Source organism: Nipponia nippon, unplaced genomic scaffold (genome assembly GCF_047370975.1).
Source record: "Nipponia nippon isolate SJK-2023a ecotype South Korea unplaced genomic scaffold, ASM4737097v1 scaffold_4, whole genome shotgun sequence".
Lineage (NCBI taxonomy): Eukaryota > Metazoa > Chordata > Aves > Pelecaniformes > Threskiornithidae > Nipponia > Nipponia nippon.
The window spans coordinates 66381858-66402330 of record NW_028262358.1 but is presented as its reverse complement, the minus strand read 5'-3'; the positions used below and the strand labels follow the sequence as shown (position 1 = coordinate 66402330).

Here is a 20473-nt window from a genome sequence, read left to right as displayed (position 1 = left end):
TCCTGAGGGGGAATTTCAGACATTGATTCCTGAGCAAGAGAGAATGCTAGGCAGTAGATTCAATCGGTGCGGCCTCGCCTTGAATACTGTGAGCAGTTCTGGGCCCCAGAAGGCTGTGAAGGTCCTTGAATGTGCCCAGAGGAGGGCAAGAAAGCTGGTGAAGGGGCTGGAAGGCATGTCCTGTGAGGAGTGGCTAAGGACTTCACGCTTGTCTAGTTTGGAGAGAAGGAGGCTGAGGGGCGACCTCACTGCTCTCTACAGCTTCCTGAGGAGGGGATGTGGAGAGGGAGGTGCTGAGCTCTTCTTCCTGGGATCCAGTGAGAGAATGCATGGGAATGGTTCAAAGCTGTGCCAGGGGAGAGGACTGGACATGAAGAAGCATTTCTTTACCGAGAGGGTGGTCAAACACTGGAACAGAGTTCCTAAATAGGTGGTCGATGCCCCAAGCCTGTCAGTGTTTAAGAGGCATTTGGACAATGCCCTTAACAACATGCTTTAACTTGGTCAGCCCTGATTTGGTCAGGCAGTTGGACTAGATGATTGTTGTAGGTCCCTTCCAACTGAAGTAGTCTATTCTACTCTAGTCTAGTCTAGTCTAGTCTAATTCAGCTTCCTGTTTTCTTTTTTTTTTTTCCTTTTTAAAACCATACTAGTGTTAAATGAAAAGTGCTTGGCAATATTTTCAGAAAGATATTAACACTAATACACCATGCTTATGAAGGATTTCTGTCATGACTAACTGTTGATGAGTAAACTGCATAGTATTATTTCAGCGTTCACAAAGGTAAAAATCAGAGACTGAAAGACTTTGGCAAGAGCTGTCTGTGTGAACAGTGGAGCCTAAGGTTCTCTGAGTCCGGATGCTAGCCTTTAACAAGAAAATTCTTCCTGCCTACTGTATGGCCATAAGCCAGCACTAAGGCTGAAGCAGAGGAATGACAGGGAGAGGAGTTATGGTGGGAATTAAGTAACCTGTCTCCTTCCTTTTCCACAAATGAGTTTTCCTGTCACTGTTATCACAGTGGTGAGAATGATACTGCAATGAAGGTGATGCTTCAGTGCTGGTCCTTCAAATGCTTAACCTCTTACTCCTCCTGTGACAGTAGCAATGTAAGCATGAGGTCAAAAAACTAAAATACTGTTCTATGGTAATAAAGGCTAGTCTGTATGAGCACATTCATTAGTCTTTATTTTCTTCAGTCAAATGGAAGATCGAAGTGTGTACTTAACATGTAAAGAAGAAAAATAAACAGAAACAAGTTCCTTGATAGTAATGTTTTGTTATTCTGTTCACTTGCCATACTGCTTGAATGCTAGTACTCTGCCCCTTTTTAAACATCCCTGTGCTGCGTGTCTCAGTTCACTTTCAGCCTCCCCCACCTGCCAGTAATTTGCTGTTTGCTGAGCTAGCCTCAGACCAATGATGCCAGGAACATTGAACTCTGCTACTTCCCAGTGTTTTCTTGCTAGTTTTCTCCTCTTCATACCATAGCGCTTGTCCTGGTCACTGTAGTCTCATTGGTTCACAGAGAAGGAAGGGAAGAAAAAGAGACTTACAAATGGACTCTTAAGTCTGTTCTCCCCAAAGCCAGATTTAATCCTTTTTCACTAGGAGTCTGAGACTGTCAATGCTAAGAGGACAGAGGGTCAGAATTTTTGGAAGTACTCAAAATTGAAATGTATTCAGCTCCAGACAAAAAAATTTTGTGATGACTTTTTTCCTAATAATAAATGATACAGATGCTATAGTGTTTCTAAAAAAAAATACATAAGAGTTTGTGGATTGCAGTATTGATACTGTCTTTATAATACCTATTTTAGATTGATCCTGTCAGCTCCTAACATGCATTCAGCATCTTGTCTTTATTGTGAAATCATTTTCTAGAGTCTGAACTGTCAGTTCCCCTTGAGGAACAGTGATAGGTTTCTTTTCAATAGTGTAAGGTGTAGAAAAGACATCTGTACAGTACAAAGTAAGGCCAGTAATGTCTCTCTCCATGCCCTCAGCTGCCGGCACCCTAGGCATTTCTCACGAGTACGCTAAATTTTCATATATTTGATGTGCATCTCTGTAAGTTTCCTTAGAGTATTTGTGGTTATGGCATATGTTGTCTTGTACCAGTATTTTGTTGATATCTTGTCATTGCAAAAAATGGATGATACAAAAAACTAGGTAACATCTATTCTTAACAGGTGAAACTCTTCAGAAATTTAAGCTGGTTCTACTTCTAGCATCACAGTTTAGACAAAGACACTAGACAAAGACTGATGAATGCAGTTGGAGTCAGACATTCCAAAATACGGTTCTGTGAACAACTTTTTTCAGCCTGATGTCTGAACAGGGAGAATAACAGTAATTTTAAATTATTCAGATTTTTTTTCAAAACAGTGAAAGGGAAATTTTTATTTTGATCAGTATAAGTTGTTTGATGTGATGCAAAGTGAAAACATTTTATTCGGTCATTTTAATTTTTTTTTGAAAATGCAAAGACAATGAAAACAAATTTCACAAAACTGTGAATGGAGGACATGTGCCTAGAAAGCAAAAGAAAGCTTCAGCTGGTAGAGATCTTATCAGATGCAGTCCTTGCATCCAAGAACATGTCCTGCTTCCCACGTTTCACAGAATCACAGAATGGTTTTGGTTGGAAGGGACCTTTAAAGATCATCTAGTCTGAGTCAGGCTATCTAGCCAGGTGGCATAGCTTCATTTTGTAAAAAATAATGAATCAGGTTTTCTCTGGACTGAAATCCAAGTGTCCTATCAGCTTAAAATCATTTTCTCACCTTCTTGCTTTTCTGTCTTAACATGTGCAGTTAGTGTTTTGTAGTGATTAGTAATGGGGACAGCCAACAGGATCCTTAGATAAATGGTGCTGATTATTAAAGATCTTTCCACTGAAGTCAATAACCTTTGGATCAGGTCTTTTGGTAGACTGTTTATCTCATTTAATTCAGTGTTCCACCACTTCATTGGTTAAACAGTCACTGCTTAACATTCTGGATTACATCATACTTTGTTCTCTTTATTGCCCTTGGTTTATATTTTGTTTGCTTCCCCTCCCACCCCCACCTTCTGGCTCCAGCAGCTTCAGGAAGCCTTCTGGTCAAGCTGTGGTTTTGGATATCATCTTTTTGTGTATGATTGGTCTCAGTGAAATGACTGTGATAACTTCTACTTGTGAGTCTCCTTTTTTGAGTGTTTTGAAAGCATAACTTAGCCTAAAAAGTTACTTGTGTCTACCAAGAAGGGACAGAATATCAGTTTTCTTCAAGAATTTTGGCACATAAGCATTCAGCTCATCCAAAATTTCCACTTAGAACAACCATGAAAGAAACAGTTTACAAAAAGAAGTAAAACAGATTTGAGGTTTGGACAAAGATCCAGGTCTAGTTCATTTTGTTGCTTTTTCAGTTTTGTCTTTTTTTTACTTTGATTTAGTAAAGCTAAACTTGAGTAGCTAATCTGAGGGGAAAAAAAGACATTTAACAAATGACTGCCAAATAAATGGATAAATTTTACATATTCCATGTACACAATGCTATATTGCCTCACTAATATAAAATCATGAACATTTCCTGATTTCCTAATAGACATTCATAGATATGTAAAAGGAAAAAACAAAGTAAGCATTTGACATACGTGCTCAATATCATAGGAGAATTTTGAAAACATCTAGAATTTAATTTAAGATATCTTTAAATTATTTTATTATGCATGATGAGAAAAGTCTTGGCAATAATTTATTCAAATCTTGTACAACTAATCTTGCAAGTCAGTAATTGTATAATTGCATTACAGCAATATTCACTGTCAATTTTTGCCTGAGAAAAGAAAAGGAAAACTTAGAGTGATATTTTTAAGTTGATAGTTCACACTGAACTTGAGTTTCTGACATTTAATATTATAGAAGAGTGGATATAAAATGCGTAATGTACTTCTAAATTATGCACCAAAGAGGAAACAACTGTGGAAAACGACATATAAGTAGCACAGCAGTTTCCCATTATTGTAAAAACAAGAGGAAGGATATTTACTGGTACATCTGTGTGGGCCAAGTTGGAATGAAAGTTTCTTTTGTGTAGTTAGTCAGACAGTCCACTTTTCTGTCTTGGCATGTCTTCTGTTCCTGAGCAGAAACTCATGTCATAATTTCTACCATTTCTGGAAAAAAAGAAAAGCTGATTAATCATATGAATCATAAGACTTAAAAAGTAATAAGTTGCAACATACAAAGTATGTACTATACAAAGCAGTTTTTCAGTTTGAAGAGTCAAATTCATTAGATGATTTACCTTTTTTCTTTAGCATCCATCATGTATTGATCGCAATACTTACTGAAAAGAGATTGATGTTGCACATCTTTGTATAGATCTATGGTAGTTTCTCCAAATCATAAAAGGAGGTCTCATGCCTGTAAATGTAGTTTATAACTCAACATACTCTTTTAGTGTTGCAAAGGGAAATGGTGCACTGAAGTCTTGGTATTTACTTGTAATGACCCAAACCTGTCTTCTTGTTGGGTCTGGTAGCTGATTTTCGGACAGTAGTAGATTTCATTCCAGCAGTGAAACAAGAACACTGGGTACTTGGTGACTTGGTGAGTTTTTTTTTTCTCTTCTGCTTGATTAGGGGAACTGAAGATCCCTCAGTGGGTGGTTGTTTTGGGGATGGGGGAACTGGTACTTGAATACCTTACCCACACAACTGAAATACTTAATAGAAAATTTTGCTTAAATGAAATACTACTTGTAAGCACTTTCCACTAAGAGGTAAAACCACAAACCTTTATTTACTTTGGCTATCTATTGCACTTGTGTAGGGTTATTGTTCTGAGATGAGAAAATTATAACACAACTTTCTAAGGTTTTTTTTTGTCTTTTTTTTTTGAGTAGTTGTTAACAGTCATGGATAATTACTGGGAGAAAGAATAGCTAGAATTTGTTAAAATCCAGGTGGGCTAAATGGAGGAGTAATTTTGATCATTAAAATCTCACTGAAGCAGGGACATACGACATACGAATAGGTCAGCCTGAGGCCAAATGTAGGTATGCTTTCATGTCAGTGCAAAGGAATTTTGTGTAAAAGAAAATCAAAACCAAACAACATAGTTTACCTGGAGTTTTCAGTTTAAATGGTAAGTGTCACAGAAAATCAATAGACAGAAAGTCAATGAGACACTGTAATACCAATGGACAAATGCTTTGATTGAGGTCTAGACTCTAGAACACACGAATGAAGAAAGCACAGAGCCAAGGTGGGTAAGTAGACAAATTGTATCAGCAAACAACTCTGTGTCTGAGAAAATTGATATTTCATGCCAAAGTAAGGGTAGAAAAAGTTAGGACTGCAGTACTACTTAATCAAGGTGGTAAAACTAGCTAAGGAGGCTGTGAAGGCAAAAATGAAGGCAAAAATAAACACCATAGTGAAAAAGTAAACGACAGTTAGCTTCCCATAGGCTGGCTAATTGTCGTGGTGGAGTGAAGGCTGATTTTTGAGCACCCTTAAATGTTCTTCCAAGAAGCGGTCTAATTGGAGAACTTAGAATAAGGGGACCAATTCAAAATGTTGTGAGAAGAGTGTAAGACAGGCTAGTTCAAAATACTGTTATTTAAAAATTGTTCTGTAAAGTGGCAATAATATTCTCACGATTTGATGTGCTCCTAAGAAAATTTGGAAAGGCAGTCAAAAAGCTAAAGCGATCTCTAAAAGTGGAAATATATTTTTATATGTTTTCTTCTTAACTATGTAGGAGTTTATGCATGCTACTTATAAAAAAGAATAAATCTTAGAGTATCCAAAAAGGTAGCAGGATAAAATACCTGAGTATGTGATAGGCATTAGAAACCAAAAGACATCATATAAAAACATCTTGTCCCAGCAAGGAAAGTAGGAATTTTGCAAATTAACATAAAATCACAGTAAGGCAAAAGAAAGAGCAAGAACCAGAATACTGCCCTTCCATACCAAGAAAATGACTGTGCTGAAGGCCTAAAAACAATATGAGAAGCTTTTTCAAGCATATCAGAATAATAAAGCTGATAGGCAATTGGGATATAATAGGAGTACCAAGGACAGTAAATCCATAGCAGGGGAATTCTGTGGCTTGAGCTCCCTATGGAGGGACATAAAGAAGTAGCCACAATAGAGCTTTTCTTTGTTTTAGATGAAGTTGGAGGAACTTCTGAAGGAGGAACAGTTTTAAAATAATGGTTTAAAAGCCCTGGCAAACTTGCTGCCTGCCTTTTATTGCTGAGCACGATGTCATATGGTAGGCAATATCCCTTTGGTCAGTTGGGGTCAGCTGTCCCAGCTGTGCCCCCTCCTAACCCCTTGTGCACCCCCAGCCAACTCGCTGCGGGGGGGCCGTGTGAGATGCAGAAAAGGCCTTGATGCTGTGCAAGTGCTGCTCAGCAATTGCTGGAGCATCCCTGTATTATCAACACCATTTTCATCACAGATCCAAAACATAGCCCCACACAAGATTCTATGAAGAAAATTAACTCTATCCCAGCCAAAACCAGTACACTACTATAAGTCATGTTATTTTATATCATATATCATAAATGAAATCTGAAAAACCCAAACAGTTGAAAGTTTGATAAAACCCTGCCAAGTTTAGTTTTTGTAGCCAAAGTAAGCACTACTATTTTTGTAACTTTACAACAATTAATGATCGGAACAAAGAACAAAAAGTTGTTTTCATGCACATAATTCTTTAATCTCCTGGGTTTTACAGAAGATTTATGATACCGTTCCTGGCCTGGGCTGTTCATTCTGTGCTATGTAGAAATGGATTTTTTTCCTCACTTTTCTTATATTAGCCCCTGTAAAATATCTCCCAAGTCAGAAAAGATCAGGTTCAGAGTAGGAGAGGGATCAGTTTCTTGTATTCTACAGCTGAGTGTCCTATTCTTTCTTTTTAAAACATTATAAATGGTTTTAAAGGCACTGAATGCTTACCGTTCAAAGGGATCCCATCTAGTTTTCAAAAGTCATCAGTGTGTGTTCCAAACGATATGACACAGGTTTTGCTAGAACTTAGACTCCAACACTGTACAGTAATTGTAATGGGCTTTTCCACATATGGGTCTGCAGTGCAAAAAAACCCAGTTCTGTTGAAATTTCCCCAGTTCAAAACTCTTCACAATTGTAGTTCAAAACAAGAATGCTACAGTAATGTAAAGCATATTACTGCTGTTTATTTAATGATAACATTCAGGAGCAGATGTACTTGTTTACTGTTTGAACAGCTTAAATCCTCACATTCTCCCTCTTTTACATCAGCAGTTGTGTTTGGCAGCCCTTTGCAATTGCTTACAGCTGGACAAGTTCCTGTGGATTTTCTTTCTGGTCACCATTTTGTCCTGGCAGTAATTTGTCTGTAATTCCACAGTGCGCTCCACAGCACTTCTCATTCAGGAAAAAATCTAGTGGAAAGTGCTGCCAGTTTTTAGGATAATCGTATAACGAATAAGGGAAATCATAATATCTTGGTAGGAAAGGGGGGGTGGGTGTTGGTTTTTTTTTCTTAATATTGTTTGGTTTGGCATGGTTAGAAGCCCTTTAGTTAGATCTGGGGATCAGATTGCTTTTTCTTATAATCTGCAAGAAAACATAACTCTCCTGTTTTAGTCATTCATTTGGAATTACCTCTCCCATTCATGATAATTGTCCAAAAAGAAGCTTACTACTTTCAAAAGTAGTAATGAAAAAATATCCTCTTAAGATAATGTGCCATCTCACTTCAGTGCTTTTTTGAAAATAGCATAATTTAGATTTTTATGTTGTGCTTTTTGAGTACTTGTGAAGAATGTGTTTGACAAACCACTCTATTTCATCCTTTAAGCAGATAGGTGGTGGTGTTTAACTCAGTAATGCCAGCGTTTCACCTCTGCTTGATCAGAACCCAGACTGACATAATTTTTGAAAATTGCTTTGCATCTAGAGTTGCCATTGGCATCAGCCATTGAGTTCATGTGGCTTCTTTTCTTATTCTAATCTGCTTGCTTAAGGGCCACTAGGGTAGGCAGCAGCTGTGTGACACTGACAAATTGTAAACCAGAACAACAGTGGTCGTACGTGTTTTCAGACATCAGAGGTCAGACCACTGTTGTGTACGGTGAAATTTAAAACAGCTATCATTTGATGATTTAAAATCATAAGTCAGCTGTGGTAGAACCTGTAGCGCATTGCCAATCTACCTGCTTGTAGATAACTCTTAAAAATACTGGTTCAGTGTGTTTCATCTTTGAGAATGTTCCTGTAAGAACCAAGCCTTTAACTTTTTCTCCAGCTGTCTTGTTAGTTATTACTAAGCACAAAATACCTTTTTACTGTATTAAGAGATGGAGTCTCACTTGCAAGTACACTTTGAAGAGCCCGTAGAACACAAATGATCATTGTTGTGTTAAAGTACAGTATTCCAGGCCTCGCATCTTCTCTGAATCCCTTAGGGACTGCAGTATGCATAACTGTTGCTGAAACTACAGCCTGGTGTAGTGTTTCCATTTAGTTAAGACAGTAACAAAAAGAAAATAAAAACTTGAGATGACAAATATACTTTCAAGGTAATCAAATTCCTTATTATTCTGTGATTTATTAATAACTATTACTCTGACAATGAGCAATCTGTTTAAAAGCATGCAAGATGATGTCTTTGACAAATTGTTTCTTGTCCAAAAATGACAAGCATGAGAATTACAGGAACCATAGAAAAGCAGTGGCTAGAATAAGCAATTTAAGTTTCAAGTGAAATTGGAAAGAGGAAAATGACAAAAGCAAGTTAATCAGAACTGAAGAGATGAAGCCTTATTTAGCTTAAGCTGTAGGGTATAGTTGTCAATGACACAATAGTATTTGCTAAACAGTTCGTTAAGCTGACATTTGCCTGTATTCTTAGGGGGAATGAGTTAGTTGAGATAGAGTTTGACATGCATAGCCCTTGACATTTTAATGCAAGTTTAAGCACTGCATTTCAAGCAGCTCTTGTACTCATTAGCAAGGCACAGAAGGGAGTTGTGCTTTCACTTACTAAACCATTAATTTATTAAGATAGTGAGATATTTATTAGAAATACAGCAAACCTTGCCAAATTCACAATTTCTTATATACGATTGTCATGAATATGTATTTATGATGAAAACTTGGATGCTGAGTTCTGGCATATGCTTCCATCTACTATTCTAGTTTTGAAACCAACTCTAACGATAGATTAGGGCTTGCACTAAGAAAACTCATGGAACTTTTGTCTTTAGGGATTAAATGTAAGATGCCAAGAGATTAATTAATCAACAGTAATTTTACATCTACTGCAAACGAGCTATTTGCAACAGATAATTAAAGCTGGTATTGGGTAGGAGAATTATGAGAGCTACTGAATCACCTGTGGAAAAATTGATGTTCAGTATTGTCCATCTTCATATTGATGTGCTTGCATAACTTGAGAATGTAAATCATGGAGTACCTTTCTCATTAAATCATTTTAAGACTGACATGTCTGTCTTCTCCACTGCTGATTATCAAGTCGCAAGTCTTTTTGTGCAGGACAGAAGCTTTTCTCTCCTTTATGCTGCTGTCTGAGATTAAATTTTAGTGAGAAATTGGCCTTTCTTGACAATATTTTAGGTTCAGACCACTGCCTTACTCAGAGCATCAAGCTTGAAGCCCACAGTCTTGATATGAAGTCCAAAATTAACTACTGAGTACTTGAACAAAGTGAGTTCTTACCACTACTAGCTAAAAATTATTGTAGAGTGATGTTCCTGCTCCATCCTTGTGACAAATTACACTAAGTAACCTTCACCTTTTATGAAAGAATTAAGTCTTCCAGTTTATCTAACATTCAGTGTATAGGTATGCATCAGTGAAAAGCATACTGGTTAACGATGCTGTTTTCTTGAAAGGAAAGTGAATGTAAAAATTCCATGCCACATAGCCAAACAGCTGGGGTTTTTTATGTCATACAAACAGCTTGAGATTGACTGCACTCAAATTGCTTGGCAAAGTAACTAACTTCAAGTACCAAAGCTCTAAGTAGAAAAATACACCACTTGGATTCATAGATGGGTATTTTAAATTTGAATGAGAATATTGTGCGTACTTAAAATTCTTAAAAACTTTGTTGAATTGTGTAATTTTAAGTCACTTAGCAGTTGATAATATACTTTCATGCAAAGCAGTAGCATTTTTACCATTGCCGTAAGTAAAGCAACAGAGGCAGCTAATGTGCTGCACGTTTCCACATCGGTTCACGCAGAAACATGCACAGAAGGAGGGGCAGAAGGAGTGGTTTTGTGCTCAACAGTGGTGGTGAGGCACAGTCTGGGCACAGTCCCCAGCACCAACTGGAGCAACTACCCCAGGGCAGGAGAGCCCTTAACTCAAGCTGAGTTCCAGAGAGAGGATGCAGCTTTTCGCCTCTGAGGCTGCAAGAACGATCTGGGACCTTGCTCAGGTTGGGGCAGAAAGAGATGGTGTCCTTGCCTGCAGAATGTTTGCTGTGGTTGGGGATTGTGTCACCAAGTAAAGAACTGCAGGAGGATGTCATCAGCCTGTGCAACATCAGAGGTGACAGGAAAGAGATTAACTGACTTTTCTCTGGGACTCTGCAGCCTGAAGACACAACTGTACCAAAATAGAGGCAGGCAGAGTCTGTGCCTGTTGGTTCAGAAAGAGAAGCTCCCATGATGGTGAACACTGCAAACTGGTGACTTCCAACACCAGGAGGAAGGTTTCTTCTCTGCCTGCAGAAGGGCAGCTACGCGATAGTTCAGTGCCTGGTAGCAGATAATGGCCTGGGAGCTCTGTTCCGTGAGACATGTGAGCCAGCTGTGCCTAAATCACCCAGGAGTGTCAGGAGGAAACAGCAGGTGACAGCAGTGGTGTACACCAAGCTGAACATGAGCCAGCAATGTGCCCTTGCAGCAAAGCAAGCCAACAGTATCCTGGGCTGCATTGGTTAGACTGTCACCAGCAGGTTGAGGGAGGTGATCCCTACCCATCTGCTCAGCAGTGATGAGAGCACACCTGGAGAGCTGTGTCCAGTTCTGGGCTCCTCAGTACAAGAGAGATGTGGACATTTTGGAGCAAGTCCAGGAAATGGCTGGGAAGATGATTAAGGACTTGGAGCATCTGTCCTATAAGTAGATGCTGAGAGGGCAGGGATTGCTTAGCCTTGAGAAGTCTCAGGGAGATTTTATCAATGTGTACAAGTATGTGGTGGGGTGCGGGATGATACTTTTCTCTGTTCTGAAGACCATTACAAGTACAGTCTAAATAAGTCCATGTTCATCAGTATATGAGACTTGTCTAATGCCAAAAATGGCAGAAAGTTTCTTAGGCTACATCTGTCACTTCTCAGTGGCAGAAACCCAATGAAATGTGTTGTGAAATTCTGGTCATGTGGCTGGATGGTCCGGTGGTCATCTGACTGGGCCACATTGCAAGTCCTCTCAGGTGTCTTTGTTACAGAAGCTAGGATTGTATGCATCCAAGTATTGCCCCAGTGTCTGCAACAGTATCCATACCCAGCAGCTGAGAAAGGTTACTAATTAATACCTACCCTTAAAGGGTGTGGGAAAGAGGTGAGCAATAGGCATGTCAGAAACAAGAAGTTGTTTAGGAATGGCTGAGTGGCTTGTGGAAGAGAGGCACTATGGATTTAAGAATAACATAAAATAAAATAAGAAAGTCAGCAGACATAAAATTATGTATGAGATCGCTATGAAGTAAAGTTCAGCACCTAAATTGGGACAGCATAGGTTTAATGTTGTATCAGCAACTGCCCAAACAGAAGTGTGGAAGTGAATGGGTCTTGCCAAAGGAAGGCACCTGAATGTTCTTGGTGCAGCTAGTAAAGGAACCCATGATTTAGTCCAAAACAGTGCACAGATCCTGGTCAGGAGCATTAACTGTTGAACAATTGTTACGTAAAAATAACCAGAAAGTACTCAAAACGCAATATCCCAGGGGAATAAAATCTGCCAAAGTACAATTTAAAAATAGAAAAGATGGTCAAACAGCTAAAAAAAGTTCAGACAGCCTAGAGTTCTTTTAAAGATAGCATTACACACACATGCATGCTATATTTAAGAATGGTTCCAAAAATCCTACAACATGTTTAAACCATTAACTAAGGAAAGATAATAGATATTAAAAGTAAACTAGCATCATTTATGAATGGAAGTCATGTCTTTTCCTCCAAATGAGGAAAAGAGGTAGGAAAATAAGCTCCAGCAAACGAAATGTTAAACTGCAGTAAAGATGTGAGGAAGATTCTGAGTGACTGAGTGTGAAGTTGAAGTAAACCTTTTTTCAAACACATCAGATTCAAGAAGTCTGCCAGAGAATTGGTGGGCTGAGAGATGATCAAAGAGCATTCAAGAAAGATAAGGTCATTGCTGAAAAACTAAATTAATTATTTGAGTCAGTTTTTGCTATAGAGACTGTCAGGAGGATTTCTGCAGTGGAAACATTATTTACAGGAGAGGAGTTGGAGAAGCAGTCGCAAACTAGGTCGTTAACTGAAGAGGCACAGAAATAATTGATAAATTGGATAGTGAAAAGAAACTCAAGGCTAAAATAGGTGAATTACAACACTTATTATTTAAGCCCTCACTTACTTACAAGTATTCTCAGTAACTGGGGAGTGTGGGGTGTCAAATGAAACACCAGTTTTTTAGAAACATTTGTTAGGAATCCAAGGAAACTACAGATCTGAAAGCCTGATACCTATGCAGAGCTAATTAGTAGTAAAGAAATGTAATGAAGAATAGAGCTGGTAGAAAGATATATTTCTTTGTTCCAATTTAAGAACTAGGAAGTATTAAGTGACTTTAGTAGGAGGCAGGTTTAAAACCAGCAAAAGAAAGATCTTTTTCCCTATGACATGTCAATGAGGTGAGAAAATCCTTATTATGTGATGGGTGTAGATTTTAAAAGGTGACCTGGAATTCAGGTGAGACCGGGTAAGTTCACTGAAATACTTTGAGGGTTAGCAAATGCATAGAAACTACCTATAGCTCAGGAAATCCCTGAGGAAGTATTATGTATGCTTGCCTTCATCTTATTGTTAGCATGCTCTTTTGGCTACTGTATGAGGCAGGCTACCACGCTAAATAGGTCTTTCGATTCTGATGTGGTTCAGACATTCTAATGTACTGAGATGTCCTTTGAATATCTTTAGTACTGTCTATGTTGTTGAACATACTTGTGGGCAATCTGTAAAATCAGAAAACTTTGTAATAGCAGCATTTGTTGGTAATGCAAAATTTAAAATAATTTGTTCTATTAGCACCTTATGATACTAAATGAAAAATACTATATGAAAACTAGTGTTGCTAAAGGCAAAGTAATATATGTAAGAAAAAAAAGAATTATGCATGAACACTGATGAGCTAGTGTTGGACTAAATTCTCTTCAGAATAGAGAACTTGTAGCATTCTCAACAGTTCTCTGAAAAAAAGTTGGTTTAACATCATACTGAAGTTAAAAAATGAAAAGATGTTGACTACTCACAGTTTCCTCAAATGAAAAACTAGAACACTGTCACTGAAATGATTCATGATCTGAGTTCCAAGTTTAAAAGGAAAAAAAACCAAAAAACAACCCCACCAGAACCATTTTATTTTTTTTTTTTTTAAAAACAAATTTCCTCCCATTGGGACAAGTGTCTGTAGTGATGAAAAACATAATGGTGGAAAAAAGGAGTAGACTAATAATAGAGAAAAGGGCAACTGGTAGACATTAAACACTATGACTCAGATTCACTCGGTAGCTCAGGAAGCATTTGAGACTGTTCAGTCAGAGGAAGTGATGATATTGCATCAGAGGGATCACTCTCTAAATGTCGTTTCTTATATTCCTTCCTAATTGTTTTCTGCTGGCCTCTGTTGGAGACAGGACATTGAATTAGGTAGATCTTTGGTGTTACAAAATGGCTCTTCTGTTTTTCCATTTAACTAGGGTATGCCTTTTTTCAATAACTGTTAGAAGTTTTGGTTCCAAACCAAATACAGAAGATAGATAGATAACTTGGTAACTAAACTAACTTGAATATATACTGCTGGATCCAATCCTGTTTAACATCTTCATTCATGGTTTGGATGATGGGGCAGAGTGTACCCTCAGGAAGTTTGCAGACAACACCAAACTGGGAGGAATGGCTGATAACACCAGAGGGCCGTGCTGCCATCTAGGGGGACCTCTACAGACTGGAGAAATGGGCTGACAGGAACCTCATGAAGTTCAACAAGAAGTGCAAAGTCCTGCACCTGGGAAGGAACAACTCCAGGCACCAGCATATGCTGGGGACGACCCAGCTGGAAAGCAGCATGGCAGAAAAGGATTCAGGGGTCCTGGTGGACACCAAGTTGAACATGAGCCAGCAATGTGCCCCTGTGGCAAAGGTTAATGGTACCCTGGGCAGCATTAGACAAAGTATTGCTAGCAGGTCAAGGGAGGGGATCCTTCCCCTCTATTCAGCACTGGTGAGGCCACACCTGGAGTGCTGGATCTCCTGCTGGGCTCCTCAGTACGAGAGACATGGTCATACTGGAGAGAGTCCAGTGAAGGGCCACAAAGATGATGAAGGGACTGGAGCCTCTCTTCTATGAGGAAAAGCTGAGAGAGCTGGGACTGGTCAGCCTAGAAAAGAGAAGGCTCAGGGGGATCACATCAATATGTATAAATACCTAAAGGGAGGGTGCAAAGAAGGTGGAGCTAGGCTCTTTTCAGTGGTGCCTAGTGACAGGACAGGAGGGAATGGGCACAAACTGAGACACAGGAGGTTCTGTCTAAACATCAGGAAACACTTTTTCGCTGTGAGGGCGACTGACCACTGGCACAGGTTGCCCAGGAAGGCTGTGGAGTCTCCATCCTTGGAGATATTCAAAAGCTGTCTGGACATGGTCCTGGGCAACTGTCTGTAGGTGGCCCTGCTTGAGCAGGGGCTGTTGGATCAGATGACCTCCAGAGGTCCCTTCCAACCTCAACCATTCTGTGATTCTGTGATATAATCTTTTTGAACATACAGTTGCTAATGCAGCTACTGGAAAAGGTTGTCATACCCTTTTGCTTGAATAGTTCTGACTATTGAACTGGTCAACAAGTCAGATACCGTTCAAAACGATTTTACAAAATGAGAATTTGGCTTTCATTGTGGTAACATTTAGGTGTTTTGTAAGGGAATGCTCATTTTCCCCAAAGATGCCATTTAATGGACTATAATCCTGGAAAAATTCTTTGTTAAGGAAAAATTTTCTAGGGTTGAAATCTACATATCTTTCGTTTAGAATCCAAAATGGTGATTACCTCAATCCTGGAATTGGTAAATAAAAGTTTTCCATAAAACCTGAGCAAAATTTGAGATTGTTCCTTCATGGGGACTTGGATTATCCAAATTGTAGCAGCCCAATGGGTAGATTAAAGTATTAATATTTTCGTGGTAGACTCAGCTTTGGATCTTAGCTCTGCTGTAGAACTCCAGTGTGGCTTATACTGCAGTATGCGTACAGCTAGTGCAGGACATCAGTGCCTTAGCTCCAGTGCGAAAATGGGGCTAGTCTTTGCAGAACTCAGAGCTATATATGAAGTACTATGATGATCTTGGATGACATAATGGTAGATGGATATTGAGGGCTGTGTTCACTGGAACAGTTTTCAGATCTGATTTTAAAATATGTGGAGGGTAGGGGCCATGTTAGTGTGTAGACTGAAAATCTGCTATCGTGTGAACAGTGTCTTACAGATAGGTGCAAGATTGTGGAAGGAGATGAAAAGAGAAAGTGTGCTCTGGAAAAACACAGTGATGTCTCATTGTGAGACACACTGAAAATATTGTAAGTCTGATTTCTACTTAAACTTCTTTAAAAAAGTTATTTAAAATTCTGACTATTTATTCCTGATCAATGACAGATGTTCCCAAAGTACTCTTAGTTTCTTCTTTATTCTCTTTTCAAGGAGTAGGAACAACTTAGTTGGACAGTCTTCGCATTGTTTTAAAATGTTCCTAGGGAGAAATTAGTGATTTCATCACAGATGTTGAGAGAAGGAGAAATAATTTAGAGTAATTAATTTTGCCTGTGTAGAATTTTCCCTTCAGATTCATTTTGATAAAACTACTCAGTTTTAATTTCCTAATCTCAGTGTCATTTTGGTGTACATGTTTGAACAGGTGCCGCATTTCATGCAGGATAGAGCTGCATTTCAGTAATTATGAGAAATTATTTGGGTGTTGTTTTAAAATGAAATTGTGAAACATTTAAACACAAGCATGAAAGACAATATAAATGGAAGTCATCATCTCTACTAGTTTAGCCTTGCCAAATAGATGTGCTGCTGGCAGATAGATCCATGAAACCTTTTAAAAAGGGGGTCTATTAGGAAAAGAATACCTCTTGTTTTATTTTGTTAATTTACATTTTAATTCTGTAAAACCATCACTCCAAGGTAGTAGATTTTTTCCCCATCGGTGTCTTAAGACTAAATTTCTTCTTTTTTAAACAATATAAATCAAAAGATATGACTGCTATTTGTCAGCTGTGTCATTTGGTGTCAAGCTGTGTCTGTGATTCATACTCTGAGCTCTCTGTTGGGCACTTGCTTATTCTGATACATGGGCTTTTACCCGCATCTTTCTCCCCCCACCCTGAAAGCTTAATTTTTTGTCTTTTTGATGAGATAGTCAGATTGCCATGCTGCTTATAGCCACGGTGCTGTTGCTATTTGAGGGTGAGCTAGGGGATGTTTTCAGCACTAGTTTAGATATGTTTCTTCTTTATCTCTGCAATATCAAAGTTCAGTCTTTAGTATTCCACTGCTTTAAACCATAACACATCTATGTTTGATGGCTGTAAGAAAGAAATCTCTTGGATCCTGTTTAAAGGAAAGGGGTGACGGTGTGAAAAAACACTCAAAAGAAATGTATTTCATTGCTCACAGGTAAATATTATGCAAAGAAGTCTTTAGGCATGTGTTCTTACTAAAATCTTGCTGCTTTTGGAAAGATCTGTCAATTTCCACTGGAACTATTGCCACCATCTCCAGGCTTCTTTTGAAGTTTACTCTCCACGCATGTTCTCCTCTCTCTCTTTTCACTGGGGACTTGAGCAGTTTGCCCTCTCTGGTCATGTGTTTTTGTCCTGCTTGTAGCCAGACGTTTCTCATTCAGGAGCTCCTCCTTGCTTTCTCTGGGGTTTTTATTATAATCTTTTGTTTGCACCCTGTCTTTTTCATAGCATTTTATTCTGTTTCCAGCCAACTGTCTCCTTTAATTTAATTACTTGTAGTCAGGAGCAAAATTGAGTCGGAGCTCGAAGTGAAAGTGTTGTTATGATCTCAGGAGGAGGTAGCAATATCGCCTGTTCCTGGAGATAACATGGCAGAAGCCTAGACGTGCTGATTCATACTTAGGCAAGATACGACTGACAGTTGCTCCTGGCAGAGTGGCTCCCAGTGATTTTAGATACCTGTGGATACAATGGAGCAGGGTGCTGCACGTGATGAGGTTTAGGGTTTCCCTGTTGGTAGTGAAAATAAGTTAATAGTATCCCATGGCCAGTGCAAGGCAGCCGTTGTTCAATAAGCCTTCTATCCAGTGCCTGCGAAAATTCCAGGAAAGGAAGAGCTGCTGCTTTGCTGGGAGCAATAGATTTGCTGTCTCTTTCCTCGGTGTGAGGCAGCCCCTGCTGAGTGAGTGCCAGCTGGCATTCTGAGTGCAGCTGTTTGCCTAAAACAGTGGTAATATGGTCGCGTTCAATGATAGAAAATGGCTGTATGGCCTGACCTCTCACTCAGAGCACTGAGATAAGGTGCACATGTTCATCGCAAAGAATAAATAGTTCTCTTATTCGTTCTAACGTTCTGCACGTTTGGCTCAGCATCTGAACATTCTTTCAGTGTACCAGCCTGTAATAAAAATGCCCCAATTAAAATTTAACACTTCAGAATACAGGAAAATTAATGGTTTCTTTCCTCCCTCCCCCTAGGTGCTCATTAACAATATTTTGCTATACCTGACATTCTTCTTCTTGTAGGCCTTTTCCAAGAACAATTCTGTAGCTGCCCATCTGTTTTATTTTGTTGATTCACAGCTAATGTATGCCATGATCAACTAAAAAGACAGGAGGGGAAGAAGATCACTTGTTTTTGTTCCATTGCCCTTGCTGCTGCAATGGGGGTTAGAGAGTCTCTTTATGAAAGAGCCACAGAGCACACTTATCTAGAAGATTTCTAGACTTTAGGATAGGGTAGGCAGAGAAAGGGGGCAATCTTTACAGAAACCACAATGTAAGCAGAGATTGGTAACATCTTTGGAAAAACAAATGCTGAACAGAGTTCTCAGAGGTGATAAAGACTTTCCTTAGGGAGCAGGTAAAAACAGTTGCAACCCAGTAAATTGCTTCAACTTGCTGAGAACAAGGTTCAAAGGAAATGATGTATTATGTAAAGAGACAGTGGGAAAGAGGACATGCTTATGAATGCTTGTTTCGTCTCATCTAGCTGTTGTAGTTTTCAGTATTTACCAAGTTACCTTATCCTGGCTATAGAAAAAAACTACTTCAAAAGTCTTTTGATGATGACCACTCCAAGAGGTACAAACTGGTCCCTGCTGAATTCTGAGTCCCGTGCCAAGTATCCATTCCTTTAACTCAAAAATTTTAATCCCTTTGATTTTTCGATGACTTGAAGATACCTGTTTAGACTAGAGGAGGAGAAATGAGTTGCTTGCCGCATGGACGTTATTGTAGGGCCTTGGTACATGTATGCAGTTTGGGCTGCAGTCTTCCTGTAGCTGATGACTTTCCTGTGCTCAAAATGTTTTTACTGTAAAGCCTCTCCATACCCGGGGTCTGTGAGTACGTGGAATATTTTTGTGGGCAAATCTGCTTTCTAAAGAAAGATGGTATTTTACCTTTACAAAGACATTCACACAGCACCTCTAATGATATTTATTGGCATAATCATGGCAGCATTCCTGTCATCTAATTCCTTATTGCTTTAATAATTCTGTCTTCAGATTCACACTTCTCTAATTAATGGACGGCCTAGTGCTGATGATCCTTCACGTGTATTACTAGAATTCACCTCTGCTCGCTTTATTCGCCTGAGATTTCAGAGGATACGGACACTAAATGCTGATTTAATGATGTTCGCACACAAAGATCCAAATGAAATTGATCCCATTGTTACCAGGAGGGTAAGTTCTGGCAAGACAGTAGAAATGCATGTATAGAAGTTCTCTTACACTTGTGAATGCTGTACTTTCCTTTGTTTGCCATAAGAAATTTTGGGAGATGGTGAGTACCTGTTATTATCTGTCAAAATCCTAGTGTTAGAGGATTCCCTCTTCACAGTATTTTGTTATCTTCTCTATAGCAGAAGTAACAATTTTATCTTTTCTGCTTAATAGTGTTATTAACATACATAACATGCTTATTAACATAAGCACACAGCTCCTTTGGCTGTAAACATTTGGATGCAGGTAATTGGCAAGTGGTTGCTCTTAGATAGTGTCCTCTTTCCTCTTCTGCTGTTCAAATGTTTGCTACCTTTACCATTCCTTGAACACTTTGAGTACAATTTCTACTAGTGGTACTATAACTAGTAGTAGTGCCTGAATGCAACACTATTGCATTATTATGACCGTTGCTAACAATAACAATTTTGCATTGTGCTTTAGCTTAAAAGAGGGATGCAGCACTCAAACTCACACCATACCCCTGTCTTCACCACTGTACCTTGTGTGTGCATGCCCCGATCTCTTCTTCCCGCAGTCTGTACTTTCTTTCTATGCCACATCTCCCTGTTTTCCCGCTGCTCAAATGTTGTGTGTTATTCTATTTTTCCTCTGATTTTTCTACTAAGCATTCTTAAAAGCTGTTTTGGGGGATGTAAAGCTTTCCACATTTTCTCCTCACTTCCTCTTTCTGTTGATCATCTTATTTTTAATCTTTTTTAATTTTATTTTTTTAGGGTACCACTACAATAAGTCCTGTTATGAAAGGACAGTATGGTTATTCTTGGCTTTAATTAATACCATTTATTAGTGGTGGGTAACTGCAAAGAAAATTTGTTTCTTCTGTTCCACATTTCTAGTTTCAGTTTCTTCCTCCAAATACATAAAGTGCTGGCTATTTCTGAAAGGTTGGAATGTGCCATTCTGTTTTGTATTACAAACCCAGAAACCTTCCAGTTGAGTGCAGTTATCGCAGCCTCACTAATCTTGGAAACTGGGTGCAAAGTTAATAATCTGATTCTAAGTGATCAGAAACACAAAACTGAATCTAGATAAGAACCCAGTTCACACTTGAAAAATCACCGTAGACTCATGAAAACTTAGTGCAGGACAATCCACAGATTTCTCAGAACAATAACTTGTGCATGGTATCTCTCCATGAGGCTGTCCTCAAAGGAACAAGGAGCAACTGAAACTTGCCATCCTTGTCTGGCTTTCCCTATAGAAGACAT

General features: G+C 38.9%; 1 protein-coding gene across 5 annotated transcripts in view; it reads left to right on the top strand.

Moving 5' to 3' along the window:
- LAMA2 (laminin subunit alpha 2) overlaps positions 1 to 20473 on the top strand; it is a 373593-nt gene that overhangs the window by 124842 nt on the left and 228278 nt on the right. For all 5 annotated transcript variants that reach the window (XM_087775778.1, XM_087775777.1, XM_087775776.1 and 2 more), the window contains exon 5: positions 19023 to 19202. In XM_087775778.1, the coding sequence (XP_087631904.1) occupies positions 19023 to 19202 (180 nt within the window). The remainder of the gene's footprint in view (positions 1 to 19022; positions 19203 to 20473) is intronic.